This window comes from Crocodylus siamensis, chromosome 12, assembly GCF_052110815.1.
Source record: "Crocodylus siamensis isolate JL-2025a chromosome 12, ASM5211081v1, whole genome shotgun sequence".
Classification (NCBI taxonomy): domain Eukaryota; kingdom Metazoa; phylum Chordata; order Crocodylia; family Crocodylidae; genus Crocodylus; species Crocodylus siamensis.
In genome coordinates this window covers 31,793,970-31,819,938 of record NC_143406.1, presented here as the reverse complement: position 1 = coordinate 31,819,938, position 25,969 = coordinate 31,793,970, and the positions used below count along the sequence as shown (strand labels likewise).

General features: G+C 40.5%; 1 protein-coding gene and 1 long non-coding RNA gene across 10 annotated transcripts in view; one reads left to right on the top strand and one right to left on the bottom strand.

Moving 5' to 3' along the window:
* MRTFB (myocardin related transcription factor B) overlaps positions 1-24,076 on the top strand; it is a 220,742-nt gene extending 196,666 nt beyond the window's left edge. For all 9 annotated transcript variants that reach the window (XM_090023893.1, XM_090023891.1, XM_090023900.1 and 6 more), the window contains 6 exons: positions 863-1,861; positions 4,347-4,502; positions 5,826-5,981; positions 6,244-6,381; positions 12,687-12,747; positions 17,953-24,076. In XM_090023893.1, coding sequence (XP_089880019.1) covers positions 863-1,861; positions 4,347-4,502; positions 5,826-5,981; positions 6,244-6,381; positions 12,687-12,747; positions 17,953-18,476 — 2,034 coding nt within the window. In that variant the 3' untranslated portion in view covers positions 18,477-24,076. The remainder of the gene's footprint in view (positions 1-862; positions 1,862-4,346; positions 4,503-5,825; positions 5,982-6,243; positions 6,382-12,686; positions 12,748-17,952) is intronic.
* LOC149854870 (uncharacterized) overlaps positions 1-25,969 on the bottom strand; it is a 109,512-nt gene that overhangs the window by 54,634 nt on the left and 28,909 nt on the right. The gene's annotated exons all lie outside the window — the stretch shown is intronic.

Here is a 25,969-nt window from a genome sequence, read left to right as displayed (position 1 = left end):
GAGCACATGTGTAGATGCCCCTTATGTCCATGGCCAACACTAAAGGAATGGAGGCTAGCTCCTCACATAACTCAAGAAAAGTGACAGCCTTCATATGGCATTTATGGACCCACTGTTGGCCATTCCACGTCTGCATGACGGTGCGTTCTCCACCACCCTGATCTGGTCCAGAGCTACCATTAAAGAAAAAATCATTCAGATATCTGTCTCAGATCTCTAGACTTTGTGACTTCTGCTTGTGAGAGTTAAGGAACAAACAACTCTTAAAGTATATTCAGTTGTATAAATAGATATTAAGTTAGCCAAGCTAAACTCCTTCTGTTTGAGCTAAAAGAGCTTTGGCCACCTATTGATGACTATTCCTACCTGAAATTAGTAACATTTTGTCAATACCTAACTGAAGGCAGGATCTAAAAGCTATTATTAGCATATTGAGTCATCAATCTACTTGATACATTTCTGATACCAGAATTTGTGTCATACTGGCATAAAGAAATGACTCTACAATATACTTTTACCCAGTGCTTTAATCTGAACCGTTACATACTCTAAGTTTGTTACAGACTTATTCAACCCAAATGTAGAGCCATTTTGTGTGTATAGCATACAGTGAACCTACATTGTCATATGAGGTTTATCCAGTATTGTACAGTTTAATAGTACTAACATGAGTGTTTGGCCACCCGCCAAATTTAAGGGAGCAGTTGAAGAAGAAATACTGTTGTAAGAAATCTTTTTATATAAAAGACCTGTGACTCATGAAACCATGAATATACTGAGAAAGAAATGCTGTAGCAAAATGTAATGCAAACAAAACTTGGCATTAAGTAACATGTTTTAATAAAGTAACTTATATTTTCAGGTTGCTGAACTGAAGATGGAGTTGAAGTTAAGGGGATTACCTGTATCTGGAACTAAAACAGATCTTATAGAGCGTCTGAAACCTTATCAAGATCTTAACAACAATGGAGTCACTACTAGTAACACTACTACAACAGCAACTTCCACTGGGGAGGTGACAGTGGGATTCCCCATTTCAACGCTAAATAAAGCAGTTGTTAGTTCTGTGTCCAGCTTTCCTACAGAAAAAACATCTACTGCAAAAGCAGCACATACTGAAAGCACTAGCTCCCCTTTGCCCATATCCCCATCTCCTTCAGAGCAATCCAATCTAAGCACAGATGATACTAATATGACAGATAGTTTTACAGAAATGATGACCATGATGTCACCGTCCCAGTTCTTAAATACCTCACCTCTAAGAGTCACTACGAATGAAGACAGTGCAAGTCATGCCAGTGGAAGCATGTCAAGCATGGAGTTTGATGCAGCAGAAAAGGACCGCAAGCTTCAAGAAAAAGAGAAGCAGATTGAAGAGCTCAAAAGAAAACTGGAACAGGAGCAGAAACTTGTGGAAGAACTAAAAATGCAACTTGAGGTTGAGAAACGGGGGCAGCAGCAGGCCCAATCTTCTAGTAATTCCATAACTGCTTTGGATCAAAAACAATGCAGTGCTGCTGTCAAAGATGAAAATGCTCTCCCTGACTGCTCTAATGGAAATCAGTCAGCATCTATAGCCAACCATTCTTTAGCACAACCAATGTCTACTAGTAGTCAGAGTCTAGTTGCCAAAAAGGCTGTTATCATCAAGCAAGAGGTGCCTGTTGCCAAAGCTGAACCACAGAATGTCATCTCTCAATTTTATGTGAGTTCTCAGCAACAGCCACAAACTGCAGTTGTTGCCCAGCCTCAAGCTTTACTGACTACTCAAGGAACAGCACAGCTGCTACTTCCATTGTCTATCCAGGGACCGAATTCTTCCACTTCAGTACAGCTACCAGTAGGAAATATAAAGCTACAGGTATGTTGTTTCTTCAACTTAAATCATTCAGTATCATTGACAATAGTAAGCAAAATTAGCATGTATGTGTGCTCGTGCTTGCTCCCTCGCTCTCTCTCATTTTTTCATGTACAATAGAAGTGTACTGTTTATAAGACCTGTATAAAATTAGTGACTTGGGTCACGGGTGCATTAGGCAAAAAAAAGTCACTTTTTGGCCTTTAATCTTTTTCTAGTTTCTTTTCTGGTCCTTGGATTCTTGTTAGAAAATCTTTTTTGAGCACTCTAGCAAAAATATTCAAATAAGGCTTAGAAAAATGTCCTGACACACACCTGTCCAAATGTAAAGCATCTGCAGTTAGCTACACTTCCTATGCACAGCTTTAATTTGTAGTGTTACATCCTTGTCCTATCTGACCCATCACCATACAGCTAATGTGTTATTCCTTCATTTATTTAAAAAAAAGGTGGGGAGGAATTATGATATCCCCTTAAAGTAAAATCCACTTGTCTTCCAATTAACCATTGTTGGCTCTCTTTAGCCCCAGTTAAATGACTTTTGGGTTCAAACACTATATGCCCCCCATAATTGTTCAGTTCAGCAGCCCTTCTTATGTGGCTCTTGCCTGCCAGCTAATATTTTTGGGAAGCAAAGGGTGTCTCCCTCTTTGTAAGGACCCTTGACTGCATAGAATTATGGCTCTTTTCTACTTGGGCCGCTCTTCTCATGTTCCCTTGCCCTCAGGAAAAGCAGTAAATCCAGTACCCTATCTGTTCTGTTACACACTATTGGTACCGTTACTACTTTCCTCTGGCAACCCTCAGCGTCAGTTACTTGAGAAGAGTTTCTGCTTGCTGTAGGTGAATAGCCAACAGGATTTTAAAGCCCTGTCCTAGAAGTAATGTCCAACTTACACATGGGATCATATGAATATATCACTTCCTGCAGTATGGAGTAGTTGAATCATTCTGATGCACATTATGTAGTAGTGAATTCACTGGCATTTGCCAGAATACAACAAGCTTATAGACTAGGAAGAGGAAAGTTGATGAATTCCTAAGTACCATACTTACACAATTATACATTCAAAGCTGTGCAGTAATGAAGTGGTTTATGAAGGAAACCCATGAAAATTGGAATGGGGAATAAAAAGGGCAAGCCTCAGCATAGAAAAGTTGTTTACATGTCATTTTGGCATTGCATGTGTAATATACTATTATACATTAAAGTTTGAGCAGCAAGAGAAATGTACAAGAAGCAGGTGTATGGAGAGGGGATTTCAACTAGGTATTCTGTATGTTTCATTTGCTGTTTAAGCAAGGTTTGGTGAAGAGACTGCATACACACATGCCTTGTTCATACTCTTCTGGAGTAGAGTATGCATCCCCCAAGCCCAGCAATTTATTCTGAGATATACTCACTTTTAAAATGTGTACAGAGAGACTCATTTTTAAATGGTCAAACTAGAAACTGCAGAGCTTCTGTGGAATTGGGAAGTGAGACAGTGGTTGATCAGTAAATGTGATTTCCCAACTGATTTTGTGTTAACAACACCAAGAATAATTGTTTATCTGATAATTACACAATCAGAAATATAGAGCTAGGAGGGAACTCGCGAGTCAGTTTGTCTAATCCTCTGTGTTGAGGCAGGATCAAGTATTCCTAAACTAAGTCTGACTGATATTTGTCTAACTTCTTGTTAGAAACCTCCAGTGAAGTAATTTACTGCAGTGTTTCATTGCTCTGTAACAGTTCAGGTTTCCACACTTTCACCTCCCCACCACCCTGCCCCAATATCCAGCCTAAATCATCTTCCCTGACAATTGAGCTTATGTCCCTCTTGCCCTTTTCAAGTGGCCATGTAGAACAATAATTCTCTTTATAAAAAGTATTTTACATACTGAAAAAGTTATGTTGCCCCCTCGGTCTTCTGTTCTATAGTTAAACAATCCAGTTCCTTCATCCTTTCCCTCTAGGTAAGCTTTCCCTCAACTGGTAGCCCACAGGCTGCATGCAGCTCACAGGGCTTCTCAGAGCCCACCAGGTGAATGTCACTGCTGCTTGCCCCCTCCCACCTCCTTGCATGCCACCAGAGTCTTTAGTTGCCATTGAGGACTAAAATCAACACCAGTGGAAAACAGGGAGCAAGCCTAGGCCTTTGCTCCTCCACTAGAGGTGGGTCACCCACCTGGAAGAAGTCCTGCATTCTGGATCTGATCCATGGAGGCAGGTGAGTTGACCCCCTTGCTCCAGGTCATGTTTTTCTAAACCTGGAATCTCTTCAGTTTGTCTGCTTCTTTCCTAGAGTATGGTGCCCACAACTGGATATTCCCAAGTGAAGCCTCAGCAGCACCTAGTTGAGCAAAATAATCACGTCCTGTGTCTTGTGTAAAAATTGCTGTTAATATCATTCTGGGGTGATATCTGCTGTATCTGTATTGCAGAATCTATACTGAAGTATATTATAGAAATTTTTTTCTGTAACACATTATTTTCATTATTCAGGCTCAATCACAAGCAAGAATTCAGGTGCCATCACAAATAACTGCTCCTGTTTCATCCACTGGTCTGGCCCAGACAGCCCCACAAATACATACTTCGCAATCTAAACAGAATTCTGTCTCACAGCATGTGCTCAGTCAAGTCCAGCAAATCAGAAAGGTTTGTGAATAGCAATGAGATGTGTTGAAATAGGGTATGCTGCAATTTATGTTACTTCATAGAATCTTTACCATGCCATGCATGGTAACCTGTGTGCACCGTTAACAAATATTACCCTTTTAAATGAGATGCTGTAGTTTAACAGAAAGGATGTTCTTCCTGGTTGTGCTAGAGGTAAGTCACTTACGGTGTCTTTACACATGCTCCAGGGCTGAGGAGAAGGGCACTTTAGAGTGGCTCCAAGAGCCACAGCACCTTGTGTATTCAGTGTCCTACACTTAAATGGTGGCAGGGGTGCTTTGACTAAAGCTCATTTAATGAGTTTTAGTTAAAGTGTCTCTGCCGCCATTTTGAAGTGCAGGGATGCTGAATACATGAGACATGGAAGCTGCTGGAGCACACTAATTAATCCCATGACTGATTAATCAAGTCTGCTCCAATGTGCTGTAATTACAGCACTCTGGAGCAGCATCCCCACTTGTCTACAGGTATCTTTAATGTCTCTGTACTGCATCTTCTTCATATGACAAAATGGGACTAATACTTACTTTACTAAAAGGGTTCAAGATCAAGTGAATGAAAAGTGTTATATTACTGCTAGCTGTTTCATATATGATAACAGATATATTTAATGAAGAGGGAAGCATCATTCCCAGGTTTTCATTTCTTAGGATTTTTCTGAAATAAGGACTTCATCTTAAAAGTACAGAGACTAACTTTACTGGCTTTATGTAGTTTGGCAATCCAGATTTACAAAGGGGAAGTCTAGATCCCTCTTCCCTTTTTCCTTGAAAGTGCATCATGAATGGCTGAGTTACACTGAAGCTTTCTCTTAGGCCCAATTTAGAATTGAGGACATAAATTCATACACCATATTTTATTTTGTTGTCCACAAGGTGGAGATATTATGCATGTTTAAAATGCTTTGTCTTCAGAAGAACATAATTCTATTCTCATGCATCAGACAGGATATTCTTCTCAGAAAGTCTGATGGCTCATGTGCTCCCCTAAAAAGGGTACCCACAGGTTTTTAGGCTATGTCTCTAGCATATAATTAACAAAAGTCATTTGTCAGACTGAAGCAGTTTTATAAATTTAAGGTGAAAAAGCTCAATATCACACAGTAAGATTTGTCTCTCCAGGATTAGGTATATACTGAAAATTACTATAGACCTAAGGACTACAGTAATTTTCTCCCTTGATGGAAGTTAAATGGAGAGAGGCTAAAAAAGGGAGAAGAAAATGGGACAGTAAGATTTAATGTGATTTAACCAGCTTAATGTAAAATTAGATGGGCTATTGACAGAATATCAATTCTTACAGGTTTTTACACCTACTACATCCAATACAGTGTTTTCCTATCAAAATCCACCTGTTACAAAGCTATCACAACCTTTTATCAATAAGGGAAATACTGTTCTTCACACTGGGAACAATCAGGTTCCTTCTGTTCAAAATGGACCCACTGTTCATAATAAGGTAAGTCTAATTCACTTGTGCTTGTCAGATCCCACTTTCCTTTTAATTCAAAATATTCATTATTACATTACAGTCATTGTATATCACTCTAAGATGAGGGGAAAGTATTTTGCATGTCAATAGGTATTACATTTTACAACTAAATGGTAGTGTATCTGCTGGTGATTAATTATTAATAAGATTGGATAAATGTAAGACTGGTACCTCTAGTAAATTGAATGTCACAGATTTAATTTGTATGTTGTATTGCTATTTCATACAGCCTGGCTCACCATCTCAATCCCAACCGTACATCGTACAACACACTCTGTTCAACAGGCCAGTAACCAAGACAAAAGACCCTCCACGTTATGAAGAGGCCATAAAACAGACCCGCAACATGCAAGCATCTCACCGAGAGGTAGTTTTCTCTTACTTGCCTGATAGGTAGCTGTGTTTTTTCCACAGAATTAAAGTTGTTTATCACAGTGTTATAATTACTTGGTCTCTTGGTGCTAGGATTTCTCTGTATGCATTCCACTGCTACTAACAGTTTGATAACTCATAATCCTAACTCTGAAAGCTCTTTTTTCTGTTAAACTGATTTTATTCTTTATGTAAGATTATTGCCACTCAGAAAAAAGTTGGATGTTTACCAGTATTAATACTAGTTTGAAATTTAAGAACCTCAGTCATTTCTTAAATGATGCCTAGATCTGACAATTCTAATATTATAAAAGCCTAAGTCTGTCTATAATGTTTTATTCATACTCGGATTGACTGATGGAAACAGCCAATCAGAGTGCTCCAAGCATGGGGGGGCACCGCCATGATTCCAGACCTGCACTGAGGACCAGAGGGTGGGCGCTGCTGGCCTCGGCTCCCCCAACTGCTCCTGCAAGACACAGAATAGTGGCAGCATGGGGCATTAGGTGGCAGCACTCCATCCCCGCCCTCTCTCCTCCCCACCCCACCCCCCCATTCTTGACAGGCGGTTGACTAGTCTAGTAATAAAATCCTTTAAGTGACATGGCATGGCTTCAACTCCTCAGAGTCCAGATGCTTAAATCTGACCCTTAATAAACTGAAAATAACTAATCTTCAAGGAAGTCTAAGACATACGTTTCCATCTCTTTGTACTTCCAAGGTTATATAATAGAAATACTGGAAACTGGGCCTTCAGATACTACCAGAACATGAGTCACGTTGACAGTGAGAAAAAGCCGAGGCAAGATGTTGTGGAACTTTCATCCGTTTTTCCTGTGTTTCATAGTAACTTTTGAACAAAAACAAAACGTTGATCCTTGCCTTTCAGGATTTGTATGACAATAGTTTCCAATTGTTTTATGCATCCCACCTCAATGGCCAGAATATAAGTGTTTAGCAACCTAAATCTTATTGTGTTTCTATTTGTGTCCCAAGTCTGGATTCCGTTACGGACCATAGAAGAAGAGAAATAAGAGATTTAAACTACAAAACACATTGGGCTAGTTCTAAAACTTTTTTTTTTTTTTAAAAAGGGTCCTAATCCAGGCTAATACTTAACGCAATACTTTTAGGCTTCTTGAGGTAGTTATCTGGCAACATGTTCCCTACTGGTTACTCACCAGATTGCTCTCAGGGACCCAACTGCTGCATTCCTAGGAGTGTTACAACTTGAGTCTAAACAAGTCTGGAAACTGCCCATCATTCTTGAGTCTCTAAGCACATGCTTAGGGTGCAGACTTAGGCTCTTTTCAGTTAATCTGAGGGGATTCTCCCAGGTTTGTTCTTCTAGGAGAAAACCTTACCTAGGAACATCTGCACAGACATTCAAATGCTGAGCCTTTGAAGACCAAAGAGCTTGCAGTGCTGATACTGCGAAGCCCGGGGGACCCTGTGCACACATCTCAGCATGCTCTGCAGGTTCCTTCAGCCTACCCAGAGACAGAACAGCAGTGGTGCACAGGACAATCCTGACTGGCTCACCCAGATTGCCTGCGTCTCCATGCAGGGACAGAGAATTGTGGTGGGGGTTCCATCCCCTGCTTGGTGGAAGCAGCGGAGTCCAGCAAGTGACGCACTGTCTTAGGACTGAGGAGGGGAGGGAGGAGCAAAGCACCCTGGGATGCTGGAGAATTGTGCTGTGGGTTCTATCGGAAGACAACATGTACAGATGTTCATTTTCCCAAGAGAAACTCTCCTGGGAGCAATTTAACCTTGGTTGTTCCCCAATTGTTTTTCTACTCAAGCAGCTGTCTGGGTGAAAAATCCTGAGCATCTGTACATTTGTGGTTGGTCCTGGGGGAGAAGTAACTCTCCCAGGAGAAACTGAATGTATATACGTGGACTCAGTATTTCAGATTTTCTCCTGAAAGGTGGAAACTGATAGTCCAGGAGCCTATCTTGCAGTCTAGTTCTGACTCTTCAGACTCCCACCGCAGCTTAAATGTGCCCTTTTTTAAAATTTCATCTAAAGCATTAGCATTAGTTTACAGTTTCTCTCTTTGGGTGTCATATAAGAGATGAGGGCATAACAGATAAAATTTGCAACTCTGCAAAGCTTACCATTAATTTTACTTGATGAATAAAGCTTGGTTATAAATTATTAGGGCTGTGTGAAGCTTCAGTAGCTGATTCGATTCGGAGGAGATTTGGCCTGATTCGGGGGCTGAATCTCCGAATCTGAATTGAAACGGGAGACCCATTAAAAGGTCCAAATCTAATCGGAAGCCTCTGATTGATTCAGAGATTCGGGTGGTCCCTGCTCGCCGCCACAGGGAGCTGGACCCAGGCTCTGTGCTGGTAAGTAGGGGGAGGGGGAGAGGGACCATGGGGGGGAACCGCACCTGGCCCCATCCCCCACCGGCTCCCCCGAGTGCCCACAGCCTCCCCACCATGGCTGCCCCACCCAGCCCCATCATCCCAGCACTTAAAAAGGCCCACACTCAGCAGCTGCTGAAATGGCAATTCGGGGCTCGTGGCAGAGCCCCCCCCCCCCGCACAGCGTGGGGCAGTGGGAATGCCCCCCCACACCTGGCACCCACGCGACAGCTGTTGCATCGTGTGGGTGCAGTGCGGCTCAGCAGGGCGCTGCACACTGTCCTCGAGCTGGGGTGTGGCTCCAGCAGTCACCCAGACCTGAGCAGCCCCCAGCCCAAGTAACCCCAGCTCCCGGACTGCGTGTGGAGCCCCACGGCACCCTGCTGAGCTGCGCTGCACCTGCGTGATGCAACAGCTGCTTCGTGGGTGCCAGGCAGAGAGGACCAATCCCCACTGCCTCGCACTGCGTGGGGGGGCTCTGCCACAAGCCTCCAGAGGCCCCGATTGCCAGTGAGTGCGGGACTTTTTAAGCGCCGGGATGCTGGGGCTGGGAGGGGCAGACATGGGGGGCAGGGTGAGTGGGCAGGTGGTGGGACCCCGCTCCCTGCCGCCACGCCCCCGCTGCCAACATTGCTGCTGCCACCTGTTTGATTTAGAGGAGATTTGGCCTGATTCAGCGGTCAAATCTCTGAATCCAAATCAACCAGATTTAATTGGGACAGTGATTCGAATCAGCAAATCAAATCACTGTCCCTCTGAATCAGCCAAGTCTGAAGCCGAATCAAGGAGTTGCTGCTTCACACAGCCCTGCAGATTATTAGAAGAAACAACTTCCTAAATGCAGTTTTACAGCCACACCAGCCTCCCCTACTACAGAAGCCAGTTTAAGCACCCCTTCTGTCCCCACTCCTGTCCAAAGCTTCCTTTGTCTCTCCCAGTCTTCCCCTGTAAGAATCTGCCTTGTTGGTAGTTTTTGTCTCTGTCTATTTTCTACCCTCCTGTCACACAAGTGGAGGAAGTATGATCCCTGCTGCAGCTGAAGTTGGATATATAAGGGAGCTATCTGGTGACACAGCAATTTATATTGTGATAAACGTCATACCCACCAAATTAGGCTCTGTGGCTAGGATTCCTCAAATGAATCAAATCCAGTCCCATCCTGTCTTAAGCAGCCACATTGTATATAACCTTGTTCATAACTTCAACTCAGTGCATTTTAAAGCTTTTTAGGCTTCTTGGCCCCTTTCTGCTACTGGAAAGTAGTTCCACTGTCATTGCTTTGGTCAGCATTTCGATTTCTTGGCTAAATTTATTCAAGGTCAACTTACGTCAATCTGTTTTGTCCCATCATTGTACTTCAAGTTAAATTCCGTATTCCTTTGAATGCAAAATACCTTCAAATTTAACATGCATCTAAGTTTTTTTGGATTGTTCTTCTATAATTGGAGAAAGCAAATATCAAATAGCAACATTTACAGGGAAATAACCTCTTGTGCATACAGGAACTACTGTATTTTTTTTAAAGAAAGGAAAACAATACCCTGCTTTTTGCTATGAAATACTACAAATATAACAGTACAAATCTCTCCTAGTCATTCTCTCTCACTTTACATCTCCCAGACTATATTTTTCTGTTCTATCATGCTAGTTTGAGAGAGAACCTTTTTTAGAAGGACTGCATCGATTTGTCTTATAGTGTCCCATGCTTTAATAATCCATTCACAGAGAAGAGGAAATGCAGAGTATCTTCATCCAGTTAATGTCAGCTGTTTCTTCACTCACAAACCATTTAGTGATAAAGATTTCTCAGTTTTATATTTAAAGTAGCTAGTTCACATAGATGTTAAATGGCTTAAGTTATAACATTAGCCCACCTGGCACGATAACCGGGTCAGTTTTGTGGTCACAGCTGTCCTCTTAACTGCATAGGTTTTGTGCGCTTCATAAGCATCCATCACAAGCATTTCATTTGGTTTAACAGGGCACCAGGTGACCAAAATCATGCTTTCTGCAGACAATTCAGTATAAGCTCCTCAGCTATTCATTTTCTTACCTGCACTTAAACAAATATTATTTTGGGGAAATTGTCCCTTGACAGGCCTTTCTGCTTAGAAGCTGTATATGGAGGCAGTATACAGCCATCTGCTGTCACACAGAGAATTAGAGTTATCATCTGCTTCTCCTTTCCTGTCATGATGATCACTTGCACCTGTTTTTCTCCATGTTTTGGGAACTGTGATATTGCTTGGCATGCCAAAAAGCACAGCATCCACATTTCATATCTGTCCAAGTTGTTACTCTTAGAAGAGAACATAGCAATAAAGAGCTGAAGTTTTAAAAGCCTTGCTACAAAATCTGAAGAGAGCTTCTGCCACACGAGTCCGCCTATAAACTGAAAAGCCTTACTGCTTCAGAATTTTTTTACCAAATCCAAACTGGGGATTTGTGAATGTAGTGCACCAGTTGTATGTAATGCCAATCCTCATACGCTTTGGCAAAAATCACTTTTCAGCTCATGGGAAAACAGAATTTCAGTGTTCAACTAGGAAATTGTTGGCACTCTTCCTGATTTCTTGCATTTGGGAAGTTTTGATTTTAAGTGTCTCCATTTCCCAACACACACTTCATTATCTCTACACTTCCTTGTTGCTGATCTGTTTTCATTTGTTTCTGTAAATTCCAGTTTTTAGTTTAAAAGAAGCTGTAAAGTTATGCTAATGATCCATGACTCCCATTTATTTTAAAAAGATGACTTTTGTCATGGATGATTCAAGATGGATAGTCACATCCCTGTGTGTGTACCTCCTGGCATGCACAGCTTTTATCAGTATTTTTACTGTAATACATAGTCATATTTATCTATCAACATTTACTTAATATATTATTTACCGTTACTGCATAACTATTTTAAGAGTCATCATGCTCCCTGAGGCCTAGCAACTGCCTTAATTTCAACTAGATTATGAGTCTCTGTAGCTTTGGTCTACTAACCTAAACAAATAAACTATTATTCTCTGCTTTTGAGAGAGGTTCTGTTTCTGTGGTTGCTCCCTCCCTCCCCGCAATCGGTGTCCTGTGTGCCATGGTGCTTTTTCATTTCAGTAAATGTGCTGTGGGGCGAAAAAGGTTGGGAAACGCTAATCTATCCTAATCTATTGTGATATGCCTACAGGTTGTAACAGAAATTGTTTTTAATCTCTGAGTGTATCATTCTGCAATATTCCAATCCATCCCATTTCTTCCTATATATTCCTGTACTCTTCTGCATTCACTCTGCCTCCTAACTTTTTGTCAAAAAGTTTCATGAGCATGAAAATATCAAATTAAATTTTCAATCTTTGAGAAATTGAGGCAGCATTGTGGGCTGAACAATAGGGCTTTGCAGGCTGGATCTGGCCTACATATCTTTGACGCCCCTGGTTTACAAGAATGTATGAAGATTTGCTTTGTTGAGCACAGGACAAATGAAACAACCAGACATCTTTCTTGCATTACAGCACCAAACTTTTCCAGCCAGCTTCCTAATCCTCAGCTTTTTCCACAGCAACACACTATTTCTGGCCCAGGCTTTGTACTAAGAATTAAAAGTCAGAAAACTGAGCCCAGCACCTTTCCCTTTATTTCTACCTTTTCTGAGCAACACGTATTCCAGACATGATTGCTATTTCACCATATGTATAGTCCCTCCAGAATTCACTTTTGTGTCTTGCGCTGATAGTTCTTGTTCCTCCACTTTGTTGTCTAGGCTGCATACTTCCCTGGCATCCCCTCCCTTCTTCTCCATTTCTGTAAGTTAAAAAACTCTTACTAGTCATGCTAGCCTTCAGCCCAAGTTAGTAGCTTGGGTATTATTGTGAGAAGCTGGCATCAGTTAGCTTAGAGTAAGGTCTGCGTGACAAAGAATAACCCTTTTTTCTATTACAGGTTTCCAGTGCACACAGTCAGCAGATGGATGATCTCTTTGATATTCTCATTAAGAGCGGAGGTAAATCAGTTTAAAATAGTATATGATGCACAGATGTGAAGCAGTTTAGCAAACTGACGGAAGTTGGGAATAAGTTAAGATGCAACAGTATGACTAAGGAAGGAAGTGCCACTGTAGAGGATTCTTCTTTGCTGGGGCAGGCAATATTTATAAATCATCTAAAGTATTACTTCTTCAGTTTTCACCTACATCTGTATAGTTCTTTACTCAGTTGAAAATACTGCCTGACTGTAGATATGTCACAAGCTAAAGTTCTGTTCACACTGAAGAAAAAGGGAAATAGTTATTCATCCCCTACACCAAGCGTATAGCTGTTGTTTGCAGTTTGTTGGTTTAAAACTTTTGGATGCTGTCTCAGTAGTAGTTATTCAGGAGCTAGTTTAACTAGACAACTCTTGCTCTATTTATCAATGTTTGCAGCTCATTTCAATGCAAATGAAATAATATTGGTCATCTGTTTATAAATGTAAACTATGGTCTATGGCCCTGGCCCTGCCCTGCCCAAGTTGTATTTGAATCTGTTTTCTGAAACTTCATAGCAAAAGTCTGGAAAACTATTTGCATAATTAAATTTAAAATAAGAATTGAGCTACTTTAACTGGAGTACAGTTTATGAGCTGAGATGTATGATTTTCTGATGTTTCAATGCACAGTGAGTTATAGGGTGTCACAAGCAGGGAAAGAGAGAGAGGAAGATGAAAGGGAAGATGCAGTTGATTTTAGTCCAAGGTGTTTTCAGGAGACTCATCACTAGGTGAGTTATACTAGCGGGTTTCAGGCACTAATAAGTATTCAGAAGTTCCTGCAGCCAGAATCTTATACAAACATTTTTATATATTTAAGGTCTCTTTAGCCTCCTGATCCACAAAACATGTTATCTCCCAAATTCTCTAAAATCTTTGTCCCCTTACAATCATTATCATCCCTGAGGACTAACAACTGCTTTAATTTCAGATAGATTATGAATAAATTTGGAGAGCTGCTTCAGTCACCCTGCCTGGGTAATTCAGGTATTTAGGTCTCTCAGTTCCCTTTTCTATCAGGCTTCAGTAAAAGTCTCCAAGAACAGCATATTATTTCTGCCAACTTAGTAATAAACTGTAAGAAGCAGAAATCTATCATGATTGCTTGAGGCTGTAGAGCTGTTCCAAGTGCTATCAAGGAAAACCTCACCCTTGTTCTTATTGTTCATTATGTCTGTGCCATGCAGGATGGAAGGGAAAGAGACAGACAAATGACAAAGAAAAAGCTGCATAAAATAAATGATGTCTTAGTTATTCTCCGTTCCTTCTTGTCATCTGTGTGTTTCTTCCTGCATAAGAATATCATTCTTGTAATTCTAGTCTTTAAATCAGGGCTGTCCAAGTTCTCAGTGGCTGAGGGCTGCATGCTGTTCAGGCCACAATACCAGAAGCTGCAGTAGCAGGAGCCATATCAGGGGGGACCGTGGAGCCCTGGGGCTGCATGTCCCTGTTCCACCCAGCATGAGCACACTACATACCTGGATGCCCCTCCTGCTGCACCATGCCCTACTGCTGCTGCACCACAGGCCCAGGCACTCCTGCCATTTTTTAAACAGATTTTCCTCTTATCGCACCCCCACCCCCGCTTCTCTGTGCAGTCAGGTAACCCCTTTCCTTCCCCTGCAGCACTGCACCCCACCCTCCCACTGTACTTCACATTCCCTGATGCTTCTCTCCCACCCTCCACTTCACTGTGCACCCAGGTGCAGCCTCCCAACTTCGTTCTGCACCCCCATTGCTTGACTGCATGCAAGGCGCCTCCCTGCTGCATGGGGAAAAGAAGGGAAGGCCAGAGGGAGGGGTAGTCTGAAGCCCGAAGCCCCCAGCTGTTCCTGCAGCTGAAGAAATGGGGCAAGCTAGATGTGCCTGAAACTTCCTTGTTCTTTCAAATGCTTGGTGCATGGAAGCCTATTTCTGCTACTGAACCTGAAAGAAGAGCTTTTCTATTCAAGAGACATAATTACCAGGGATCCTAGTTTTCCATTTGCCATAGAAAAACATGAAAGCCTTGTTCATCCATGACTTACTGAAAGCATGACAGTGTCTTGCAGCAAGCGGTGCAATTTCTGATGTCTTTTATTTTTTCCATGTTATTTGCTTCTCAGCCAGTCAGGCCACAGCTTGCTGCGGGACGCCACCATGTTTTCAGAACGTCATGGATAAACAAATGTTTGTGTTTTTTAAACAGAGATTCTCCCCTTTTTTCCCACGGAAAACTCGGGTCCCTGGTGTCCTACTATAGGATAGAATTGTATCTCAGTTTGTTTCTACACCCCTGGCCAAATTTTTCTGTAAAGTAATGCTGTAAAATTCTGACTCCCAGTTTAGAAGTCAGTAGGTCATTTTAAATGAGAAGACGCCACTAACATATAGTTATCAGGGTACCTTAAATAGAGAGAATAATGAATTAACCTGTTGTCCAGAATAATTAGTTGGCACAATTGATTAGGGAATTTAATTGATTGATTGACTCTCAAGAGCTGAACAAGAGAGTAAGAAACAGATCATCAGCTTGTCTTCGGACCGATTTTGAAATAGCCCGCTGGATTCTGACACACACTTGAAGTGATGAACATGATTGTAGCTTAAATTCCATTACTATTCTAACCCAATATCACATGGCCAACAGCTGGAAGTAAGGAAAGACATTTTTGAGCTTCACAGGAGAAGCATAACAGATTACATTGTAAGGGTATGTCTGTACTCCACATTTTCTCAGTAGGGTAAGTTAGCCCGTGTGGAGTTCAGCATGTGTCTTTATCCTAAGTGTCAGCAGTAGCACTTCAGTTTAGGTAGGACAATACTAGAGGAAGTAAACAATTGCAAGTTCTGTATGTTACAAAATGGGAAAAATATATTCAGAATAATATTTTCAACTGTAGGATATAAATATAACATCACATTATGAAAACCTGAACTACTGAAGAAACATAAAATATGTGCCTATATTTATTATTTAATGGCTAACATCCTGCGCAGTTTAAACAGAAAAAAATATGAAACAGTCTCCACGTCATCATGTATATTAAGGAGGGAGAAATCAAAGTAATTTTATTTAAAATTGCATGAACAAATTTTGTACGGTACCTACTGGGAAACATTTTATATTGCTGTCAGAAGGAAGAAAGTAGCTACTGCTAATAACTGCTTGTAGGTTATTAGGTGGTTCTTGAGACACATTCTCAAATAAGAGTATTTCTGCTTCTCAAAGCACTATTGCAAGGTTAAGTAAAGAAAATAAAAATTAATTGCACAGTGTAGGAGTAATCAGATCTAGGGAGCAACGAGGAGACAAGTGACTAGACCAGGGATGGGCAAAATCCAGCCTGCAGGCCAGATCAGGCCCACAGTGGACTTTGTTTCCCAGCAGCCCCTGCCTGTCACTGTGGCCAGTTTCCATGGAGACCCCAGGAGTGGCAGCACCGTGACAGTGCACAGCCAGGGTTTCCACAACCCCAGCAGCGCTGACAGGGTGTGCAGCAGGATGGAGAGTTGCTCTCGTTGCCGAGACAAAGCACAGCGCTGGCAGGGACAGCGTGGTCCAGAGCTGGGGCAGAGCTGTGATCTGCTGCCCACATGCCTTGGGCAAGGGTGTGCAGGCAGGGGATCACGGCTCTGTCCCAGCTCTGGGTCATGCCAGTTCCACTGGAAGATTTCAGTCTGGAGCAGCTTCCCCCCCTGACAGCACTACTGGGGCTGGTCTCCATGGAAACCCCAGCCCCACGCTGCCATGGCACTGCCGCTACGGGCATTGGCGAGGCGATGCAATGGGGGTTCACCTGGGAGCACGTGCACCTCCTGAGCATGGCAGTGCACCCCCCACCTGCAGCCAGTCGCCACTCACCAGAATGAAAGAACAGGATCAAGAGGGTCATTCTCACCTGTGAAGTAAAGTGTGAAGTTTTACACAAGCTTTTGTTCCATGTGATACCTGAAAGCTTGTCTAACTTTATCCCAACCATGCAGTTGGTCCAATAAAAGATACCATCCACAAAAAGTCTTGCGCCTCGCATGTTTCCTGGACCATTACAGGTACAAATCACTTATTCAGGTAATAATGGGCCTTCCCAATACTACTGGTGATGTTAAGTTCCCTGAGGCTTCTTGACTGAGGAAGAATTGCAACATTAAATCCTAAAAGTTGAGGATGAGCAACAACAAAAAAAGAAGAAAAAGGATAAGAAAAAGAGGAACTTGGGGTGGGGGGCGTACGTGTTCATTTCTAGCTGTGGAAATTTTAGAGGAATTGTTCTGGGAATGAAGCAGTACAAGTATTTATCCTGCAATTGCCCCCCTTTCCTGCTGTCCCCACTTTCAAGGCCAGGGATCAGTCTGGGGAAGGTGTAGGGCACAGATGCTGCTCCCAGTCCTGCCCGTCCATTCCCTCCCACCCCATGTAAGCGGCTGTGGGCACAGACTTTAACATGCCAAGTGTAGGGAAGTTTCTCCGTCATGCAGCACATGCACAGGGCTGCACTCATAGCCCCATGTGTGGGATTGCAGGTGCAAGCTCTGAAGCATCACACAGCGTGTAGGTCAGTGAGATGAATGTTGCTGTAGAAGGGAATAGGTTCTACCCTGGCCCCCGGCTCCTAGTAGAGTGCTATACTGCTCTTAATTCATTTTATCCAATGACTATTAAATGCAAGGGGCCATGGCTGAGCTTCCAGAATACAGCCTGGATAAAGAATGGATAAAACCTAACCTGTGTCCAGATGGTTACAGCACTGTACTGGGAAGTTAGAGATGCGGTTTCAAAGCCCCTTGGGGTGAAGCCCCCTGGGACCTGGGCCTGTTGCTTCCTTAGAACATGCCCTTAGCTGGTGAGGAATAAAACTACCCTCCCCAGCTTTTCTCCAGACGAATGCTCAGTTATGTGTGTATGCAGCCAGGCTGTGCTGGCCACTTAACCATCTGCGGTTGTAGAGGGAGGGCCAAACAACCAGGTATGCAGCTAGGAAACTGCCATTTATGCTCGGAAAGGGAAACAGAATTCCACACCCCTGTGTTTCTTGCCTTCTACTTAGAGCAAAAAGACAGTCCCTGCCCGGAGAGCATTTATTTATTGTTTCAGGTGCTGTAAAAAGCATAGCCTCTTTGACTAAAGGCTGTAAAGAAATAAATACTAATATTTGAATGCATGGTGATCTGTACTGATTTATTTTAACTTTCCTTTTTGCAGAAATTTCCCTTCCAATAAAGGAGGAACCATCTCCAATTTCCAAAATGAGACCAGTTACAGCTAATATCACCACAATGCCAGTGAATACAGTAGTATCTCGTCCACCACCGCAAGTGCAAATGGCACCTCCTGTCTCCTTAGAACTGGCAAACAGTTTAGAAAACCAACTTGAAGCTCTCTTGGATGGAACTTTGCCTCCCGGTAATGAAATTCCTCAGTTAACAAGCAGCAGCGAAGACAGAGAGTCATTTTCTCTGATTGAAGACCTTCAAAGTGATCTGCTCAATCACTCTAGCATGCTTGATCACTCCCAGTCACCCATGGAAACATCTGATCCTCAATTCACTGCTAATAGTTCCTGTTTATCTCTTGACCTTTCTGACACAAATTTAGACAATATGGAGTGGTTAGACATTACCATGCCCAATTCCTCATCAGGGCTTACTCCTCTTGGCTCTGCTGCCCCAAGTATGTTTTCCACTGACTTTCTAGATCCTCAAGACCTACAGTTGCACTGGGATTAAGGTATAAAAGTGCAGCCAATAAGAATGTGACTTTCAAAGATCTGTTTACAGTGTAGGTTCATTATTACATCATTCTGATTGCAATTAAAGTAAATTACCACAGAATGATGGGAAGGAGAAATGCTCGAAGAGAAGCCTTCACTAATGTTGAAGTACATGACCATGAATTGGTTAGATTCTCAGTAATGCAAGTCAGGGGCATTTGAGTGTTATACTACACAGATCAGAAAAGGGATGGTTGTATTTTTATTAATGAAAAGTACTGCCAAGGTGAAGCATAAAAAATGTATATGTAAGAATTAGCATTAATACCTTTGCCATGTTCAGATTGCATAACATGAGGCCACTGGTTAGAACTGAAACAAGAAAAACAGGACAGATTTTATTCTGCAGTATGGACAAAGAGAGCATACATTGGGGGAAGGGAAGGTATCACTGCACTTAATTGTTCCTGTGGACAGCCTGAGCCAAGAGCAAGATGCATTGTGAGGGCAAAGGCAACTAAAAGCACTGGCTGGTTCAGTGAAATTTCACTTGTATCTAGTCCTTTAATTTGTTTGTTTTGTATTTGGTTTGTTTTGTGACTTTTTAAACTCTTTTCTCACTCTATTTCAATTTTAAATACTGAGGGGAGGACATAACTGCATCCTAAGGGATATTTTAAGTGTAATTGTGAATAATCCACTGTAGAAAAGGCCAGGTATTTTGAGAACACTGAATTTTCCACTCTGGATTTAATAGATGGTTTTAATGTGTATATCAGACAGGTATTTGTATACTTTTTATTGTTGTGGCTTGTACAATTTATTTCTGTGGGGGAAGGGTAGCAGTAGGCATACCAACCAATGGACTCTAGTATTCTAATAGTAAACATCCAATTTCACTCCCATTGTTTGATAGTATTTGCTAAAGAGATTCATCTATCAAAATATCTCAGTGAATCACCTCAGCACATTATATTGTTTTCAGCCTACTACAAGAGTTTCTGGTAAAGCTTTTTAGGGCTCTGATGTTGCACACACCTATGCACAAATGATCCAATCAAGTGCAGTATGTTTGCAGGATCAGCCCCAGATTGCACAGGATATAATGACATTGTAGACAACTTAACTTCATCTGCCAGTACCTAATCCTGGTTGAAACTGTTCAAAAGCAATCCTAAAACAACACTGCGGAAGAGGAGAAAAATAGGAAGGCCTCAAGATATACAAGTAAACGCTGCTAAATGAAGATGCAAATTTACCAAGCTGGAATGCACATTATTTGCATCGCAGGCATGTAGTAAAAGATGAGCAGTCCTTCACTTGCTTATTATTCTTCTTGACTATTTCCATGTTAGCTTCAACTGAGTTAGATTCTACAAAGAATGATGTAAGTGAGAGTTATATATTCTGGAACACTGTATTTTGGTTTCCATACAATCAGTGTAGCTGTACTGGTGTGGCTAGTGTTATTCCCACATAGCCATCAAAAACCATTAGTTCTTTTAAGACTATATAAAAGCAATATTTGGGATGAAAATTGGTCTCAGTTCAGAAACAATTTGGGTTTTTTCAGTTTCAGAAATAAAATTTGCCAAGTCATTATTTTCAGGGATGACTTAGTGAAAACCAAGTGGCTATTAACTTTATAATAATAACATAATAACACATACCAAAATGAACTTTTAAAATATCATCTTTTAGATATTCAAGTTCCAGAATTCCATATTGTCGAAATATTACAGAATTAGACACTGAGGATATAGTCCATTCTCCTTCTTCAAAATTGTGTTCACAAAGGATTGCATCAGACTTTCAGGCCTAAATAACATATGTACATTGGGACCTGTCAGATCAGTGTGATTGGTTTGGTTTCATGACAATTACACCTGTATCTGAAAAAAAAAATTGCAGGCATTTAATGAAGTCACAGTTATGAAGTCACACTGCAGTTTACTTTTAAACTAAATGTCCTTTAAAGTCAAAATGTCTTGTATTAGGGGTGTCCCACAAGAAAAAGGACGCTAGTTTGAAGTTAAGAACATTATTCTTATCCTACATTGTTGTGCATAGATATTGCCATCCACATCTGTGTAAGCAATGTTCAAGGGCAATATTGCATTGAGACAGCCTGCCTTAAGTTCTGATTTTCTTGGCTATGGTATATATGCACATGAGTACACTTTTAATGTGGTGTTCTGTTTTTAAGTATTGATAACTATGGTAGGACTCTTGTGAACATGACTGAACAAATATCCTCATCTTTTACCTTTCCACTTGACCATGCTCTCTTGGGGCTGATCCTGTGAGGTGCTGAATACCCTCTGCTGTTACAGAAGTCAGTGGGAGTTAGAGGCTTTTCACACCTTGCAAGAGAGGTGGGTTCTTGGTCTGGTAGGAGGACCTCTATGAAATGTATATTGTTCTACACTATTGTATGTTAGTGTATTATGTAAAATATTGTACTAAAAATGTGCAGTATAAAAATGTAATGACAGACCAAAGATGATAGTAACAGAATGGCCCCTTTTGTTTGTGCTTTCTGTTTAAATGTGATGGGTTAAAATTCAATTAAAATCAGTTTTCTATTGGAGGAAAAAATTAGCCAGACTAGCACAGAGAGAAATTGTACTGTCATTTTGATGTGCCTGTAAATATAGCTCAAAACTGGCAATATTATGTAGTATCTTGCTACACAAGTATCACTGGCAACATAGTTTACTAACCAACCCATAAGAATCTGAGTGCAGGTGGAAGAAGTACCCAAGGCTCTGAAATCTGTCAGTACCAATACAGAGCTGTTTTTCCCCTAACCTGGTCAATGCACACACACACATACACACACAAAAGGGATCAGTGTGAAGTTCTAAAAATGCAAGTATTTTAGTGTATGGGGTATGATTATTTTTTTGTACGTTTCAGAATTACATGCATTATAAAACCTCATATATAATGGTTTGCTTTAGATCATATGTTCTGAAATGTGCTACAATATTTGCCATATTCATGTATACCTGGTATTGTGAAAAGATTTTCTTGCTTAGATTTTTCTTTTTGTGCATGTTTTTACACGATCATTTTTGTAACACAAATAGGATATATACATCTTGAAACTCTAATATAACTGTACAGTTTTGTGACTGCCACAGTCAGAATGATGTCTCGTGCAAACAGTTGGAAAGGAATGCACTAGTACTACACTTGCCATGTACTGGCTGAAGTAGACTAAGAGACGTAGCTTAATTGCTGTCAGTGGATAGTAACTTTATAACCAAGGGAAAGGTCTTATCAAAACAAAGACCACCACCTTTTTGTCACTAAGCACAGAAACAGTGTTTCTTCTGCACTTTTTAGTGCCATTCAACATTTGTTGAGGCATGTAAGTTTACATGCATTTTTTTCTAGAACACTATTGATGGTTCTTTATATTTGTCATAAATTTAACAGGCTTTCTGAAGAGCAAAATTTATGGTAGATTTTTTTTCAATCAACCCTAGGACCGAATTCTGCAATCTGAGCTTGCATAAATGTGAGTTTGTGAAATTAGGCTTTAGCATTTAGGAGGAATTTTCTATTCTATGTTGATGTCTTTTTCAAAAGTTATTTGAAACATTGTTGGGTCACCCGTTTGAGTAGCTGTAAGGTAAACAGGTGTACAAAATTCCAAGAGAAAATATCCATATGTTGCTTAGTTAACACATTTAGCCATCTGAAACTTGTAGTTGATAGGCAATATCATAACCCAGAGCAAGCTGTTTGACTTCTCTAAGGGTCATAAAACAAGTAAAATGCAAATCACAGAATACTTTTAACTGGAAGGGCATTATGTAGTAAAAATGCAGTAAAGCTACCTGACTGTTGTAAAGAATCATTTTTATTTGGATAGAATCATTGTATTTTTAAACTCTTTAAGCAAATTCTATTAAAACTGGAAAGAAAAATTAGTTCTACAGAATTCTGAATAATGAACCCTTAATGTCGAAACACACTGCACTACTCTTAAATCTTTAAATTGCAATCCAGCAGCCTTTAAACAAAGTATGGTTGCATATTTTCCTGCCATTATTTTAACATATGACACAAATAAAAAAAAATCTATACAGGAATGTAGAGCATGCAGCTGTTTTATAAATGCTTTTATTCTATTTGTTATGTATTTCTAGTATAGGAATATCATCTGAACTCTTATAAAGTTCTTAAAATAGTTTGACCTGAAAAATTAGGGAAAAGAAAATCCTACCAAATATTTTTGTTAAAACACCTGTCAGTACAATTTGATTCCTGAAAGAAGACACTTCTTTTATTCTGCAGTGTCTGATTGAATTACAAAAACCTTGCATTTGGTATATAAATGCAGTTTTAGAAATCTAGCAGGTGTCATGTTGACTGTGGCTGTGTACTGACCTATATTTCTGCTGGAAGAAATAGCTTTGCAGGCCAGGTCTGCAGCCAGGGATCTCTCTGGGCCACCCCTGCCCTTAGGGGAGCCCCTAAATTGGCAGTCTGTCCTCCTGCTGCCTAGGAAGGAGGCAGGCTGTCAAGTGGCAGGTGGCTGCTGTTGAAAAGCCACAGACAGTCCCAAGAGGAGGTAAGCCAGAAGAAAGTGTGGAGACTTTGAGTTTCTTGGGAGAAACTCTTCCAAGAGCAATTTAACTCTGGTTGTTCCCAGGTTATTCTTCTCCAGAAACAGCCATTTTACCTCTTGGGGGAAAAAATGCTTAAATGTCTGCAGAGTTTTGTTTTCTACCAAGATCTAGGCAATTCTCCCAGTAGAAACTGAACGTTTGTATGCAGTTTCAGAGAAAAACAGGAAATCAGTGTACCTTGACTCTAGCGCTATAATGTCCTTGGGGGGGAGGGTAAAGAATTCTGCTTAGATATTCAAAAGATACATAGTCTCAATAAGTTCTACTAATACAATGTTTTATTTAATAGGAACCAAAGGATTGCCATTTTTATTGCCAAAGGAGGCACTTTGTATTTTGAAGCATAGAAAATTCAGTCCCAAAAAGTATTATCAGTTTAAAATTATCTTTTTTTTAATTAAGGATGTATATATTTTGAAGTTGATTTTGATGTATAACAGTACACATTTGTTTTGCTGTTTGAGCAACTGTTTTAGGTAATAAACACAGGCTTCTTTTCAGATAGCTGTTTCTTCACTGTACTGCTTGCAGTAAAAATAATGCTTACAGTCATTGGTGTTTCTCTTCTTATTTTCATGGTCAAAATTATGTCTTAGCATCTCACTTAATGAAAAAAAGAAGATGGATACCTGTCTGTACAGCTCTCTTCATTTACATGCTACATCAGTAAAAAAAAGTATGGCAATCAGGGCATCCATTCATGTATTGCCTTTCTATAAGAAACCATGATGCCTTTGTATTTGCTGTTTGCACCCCTGAAATCAATTCCATATTTGAATGCCATATGTTTTGCACATTGTACTGTATATATGTAATGCATACTGTATTTTTATATGTGTAGTACATTTATCAAATTTTTTGTACATAGTGGCAATATTGTAGCTACTGAGGAAATGTTTGATATCTCAGTATTTTGCTATTTGTGTCTCAAATAAAAAAAAATGATAAACCGCATACATTTATTGTGTTCAACTAAAACTGTGAGAGAAATATCAGAAAAAGCCACAAAGAACTTAATATGACATTAGTAATATTCAACAAGATAACCACAGTCCTGATTTGTGTACTGTTTTTTTATTGATCCCCTCAATCTCAAGAGGAATGAGAATAAAAGTCCATGACGGAGATCCCCTGCAAAGACAAGTGTCATGTTACATTTGAGAAGATGCTTAGTGTATGTGCTTCATTTACCTGAAACTATGGGGCAGGGGGGAAATTGTCAGCATCTGCAGTGAATGGCAAGAAAGTAAAGGTAAACTAAAATTGCCTGCAAAAACTAAAGAAGGTGAAAACATACATGTCAAAGGTCAACTATAAAAGCCTTACCACTTGGAAAGTAAATACACAAAGCATCCTGTACATGCAGGAATCTTACTTCATTGTACAGTCTAAGTAGGAAGGCATTGTACTCTCCTCCTCCTAGGGCTTTTGGAGATGAGTAAAAGAGGATGTACTGCTTTAGGCCATAAACCATATGCTGTAGTAGAGACTGATTTGTCAAATTCAGTTTTCTTATATGATGCATCAACAGGAAAAGTAATAGATTGTCTTAAAGAACACAGCCAAATTGCCATCTCATGTAACCAATGGGATTTATAAATACGGTGTACAAACATCCTAATGTTTAGTCGGTGTTTAAAAAAAAAGTAATACTGCCTTACTGAACATGATTTTACAAAGTGAGGAGACAGTAGCTTCATACTCAATTCCTAAATAATTATTTTTTATTTTTAGAGAAATCCAGTTACTCTGGACCAGTTGTCCTACTATTTACAAACAAACTTTACGGTGGAGAAAACGCATTAAAATCCTTCCTGTTTTGTGCTGTTAATTTCTAGTAGTTTAAAATTCTGATCTGGGCTTAACAAACTTCATAGCCAGCCTCTCTGAGAAGCTCTCAGCAGGTGTCCTCCGGTGGAACAAAACAGTCCGTGTTCCATACTCACAGTGACCATTTCTTCAGGACATAATCGAGAGAGAGAGCTGGTTCCCTTTACCTCCAGGAGGTGACTGCTGCATCCAACATTTAGTAGCTTTCACAAAAGCATAAACCAGGATCCTAAGAAGGTTTAGTCAATGGTTGTCTTGTGTAAAAGAGTCAGTAAATCAGCCTCATTCTTATCCTTAATTTTATTCTTTGCTCCTTGAGGCACTCTTCTAGGCTAAGTATAGACTGTCAAAAAGCCTAAGGCTGAGCTGATACAATCTTTGCACTATTTTGAAAGTGATTTATATGCACTGAACCTCTGCTGTGTTATAGATTTGAACCAGTTTCTGATCACTTATGCCAGTTTATGTATAATGTCTATCCCTAGCCTTAATGTTCACTAACCTGGTTCCTTAAAAATAAATAATTCTAGATACCAGAAGCCTACCAGCAATAAAAAATCTACATTCAGCACTTTTCATCCCTTGTTGTATACATTTTCAATGGTAAGCTCATTCAGGAAAAAAACACTTTTTGCTAATTTTTTCACACTGACGTGTGTTCATTTTTTTGTAACACCTGACAATGTCAGTACACGCCAAGATTAAGTTTACACTTGGGGCTGTGTATTTACATCAGCTCGCACAAAGGTAGATTCTATGTGTCTCTGAAATAAACAGAAAATTAAAAGCCAGAATCCTAATTAATAATGTAAGTGCCATACTAGATCAAACCAGTGGTCCATTTAGACCAGTAGTCTGTCCCTGACAGTGGCAGGGGTAGATGCTATAGAGGCAGCACAATGAACAGGTATTTACTGAGCTAACCCCTATTCAATACCTTCCCTTTCATAAGGATAAATGCAGAGCACTTCATCTGAGGAGAAGTAACCGGTGAGAGATGCCCTGGCCTGCATGGTGGCTGAAAGGGATCCCGGGG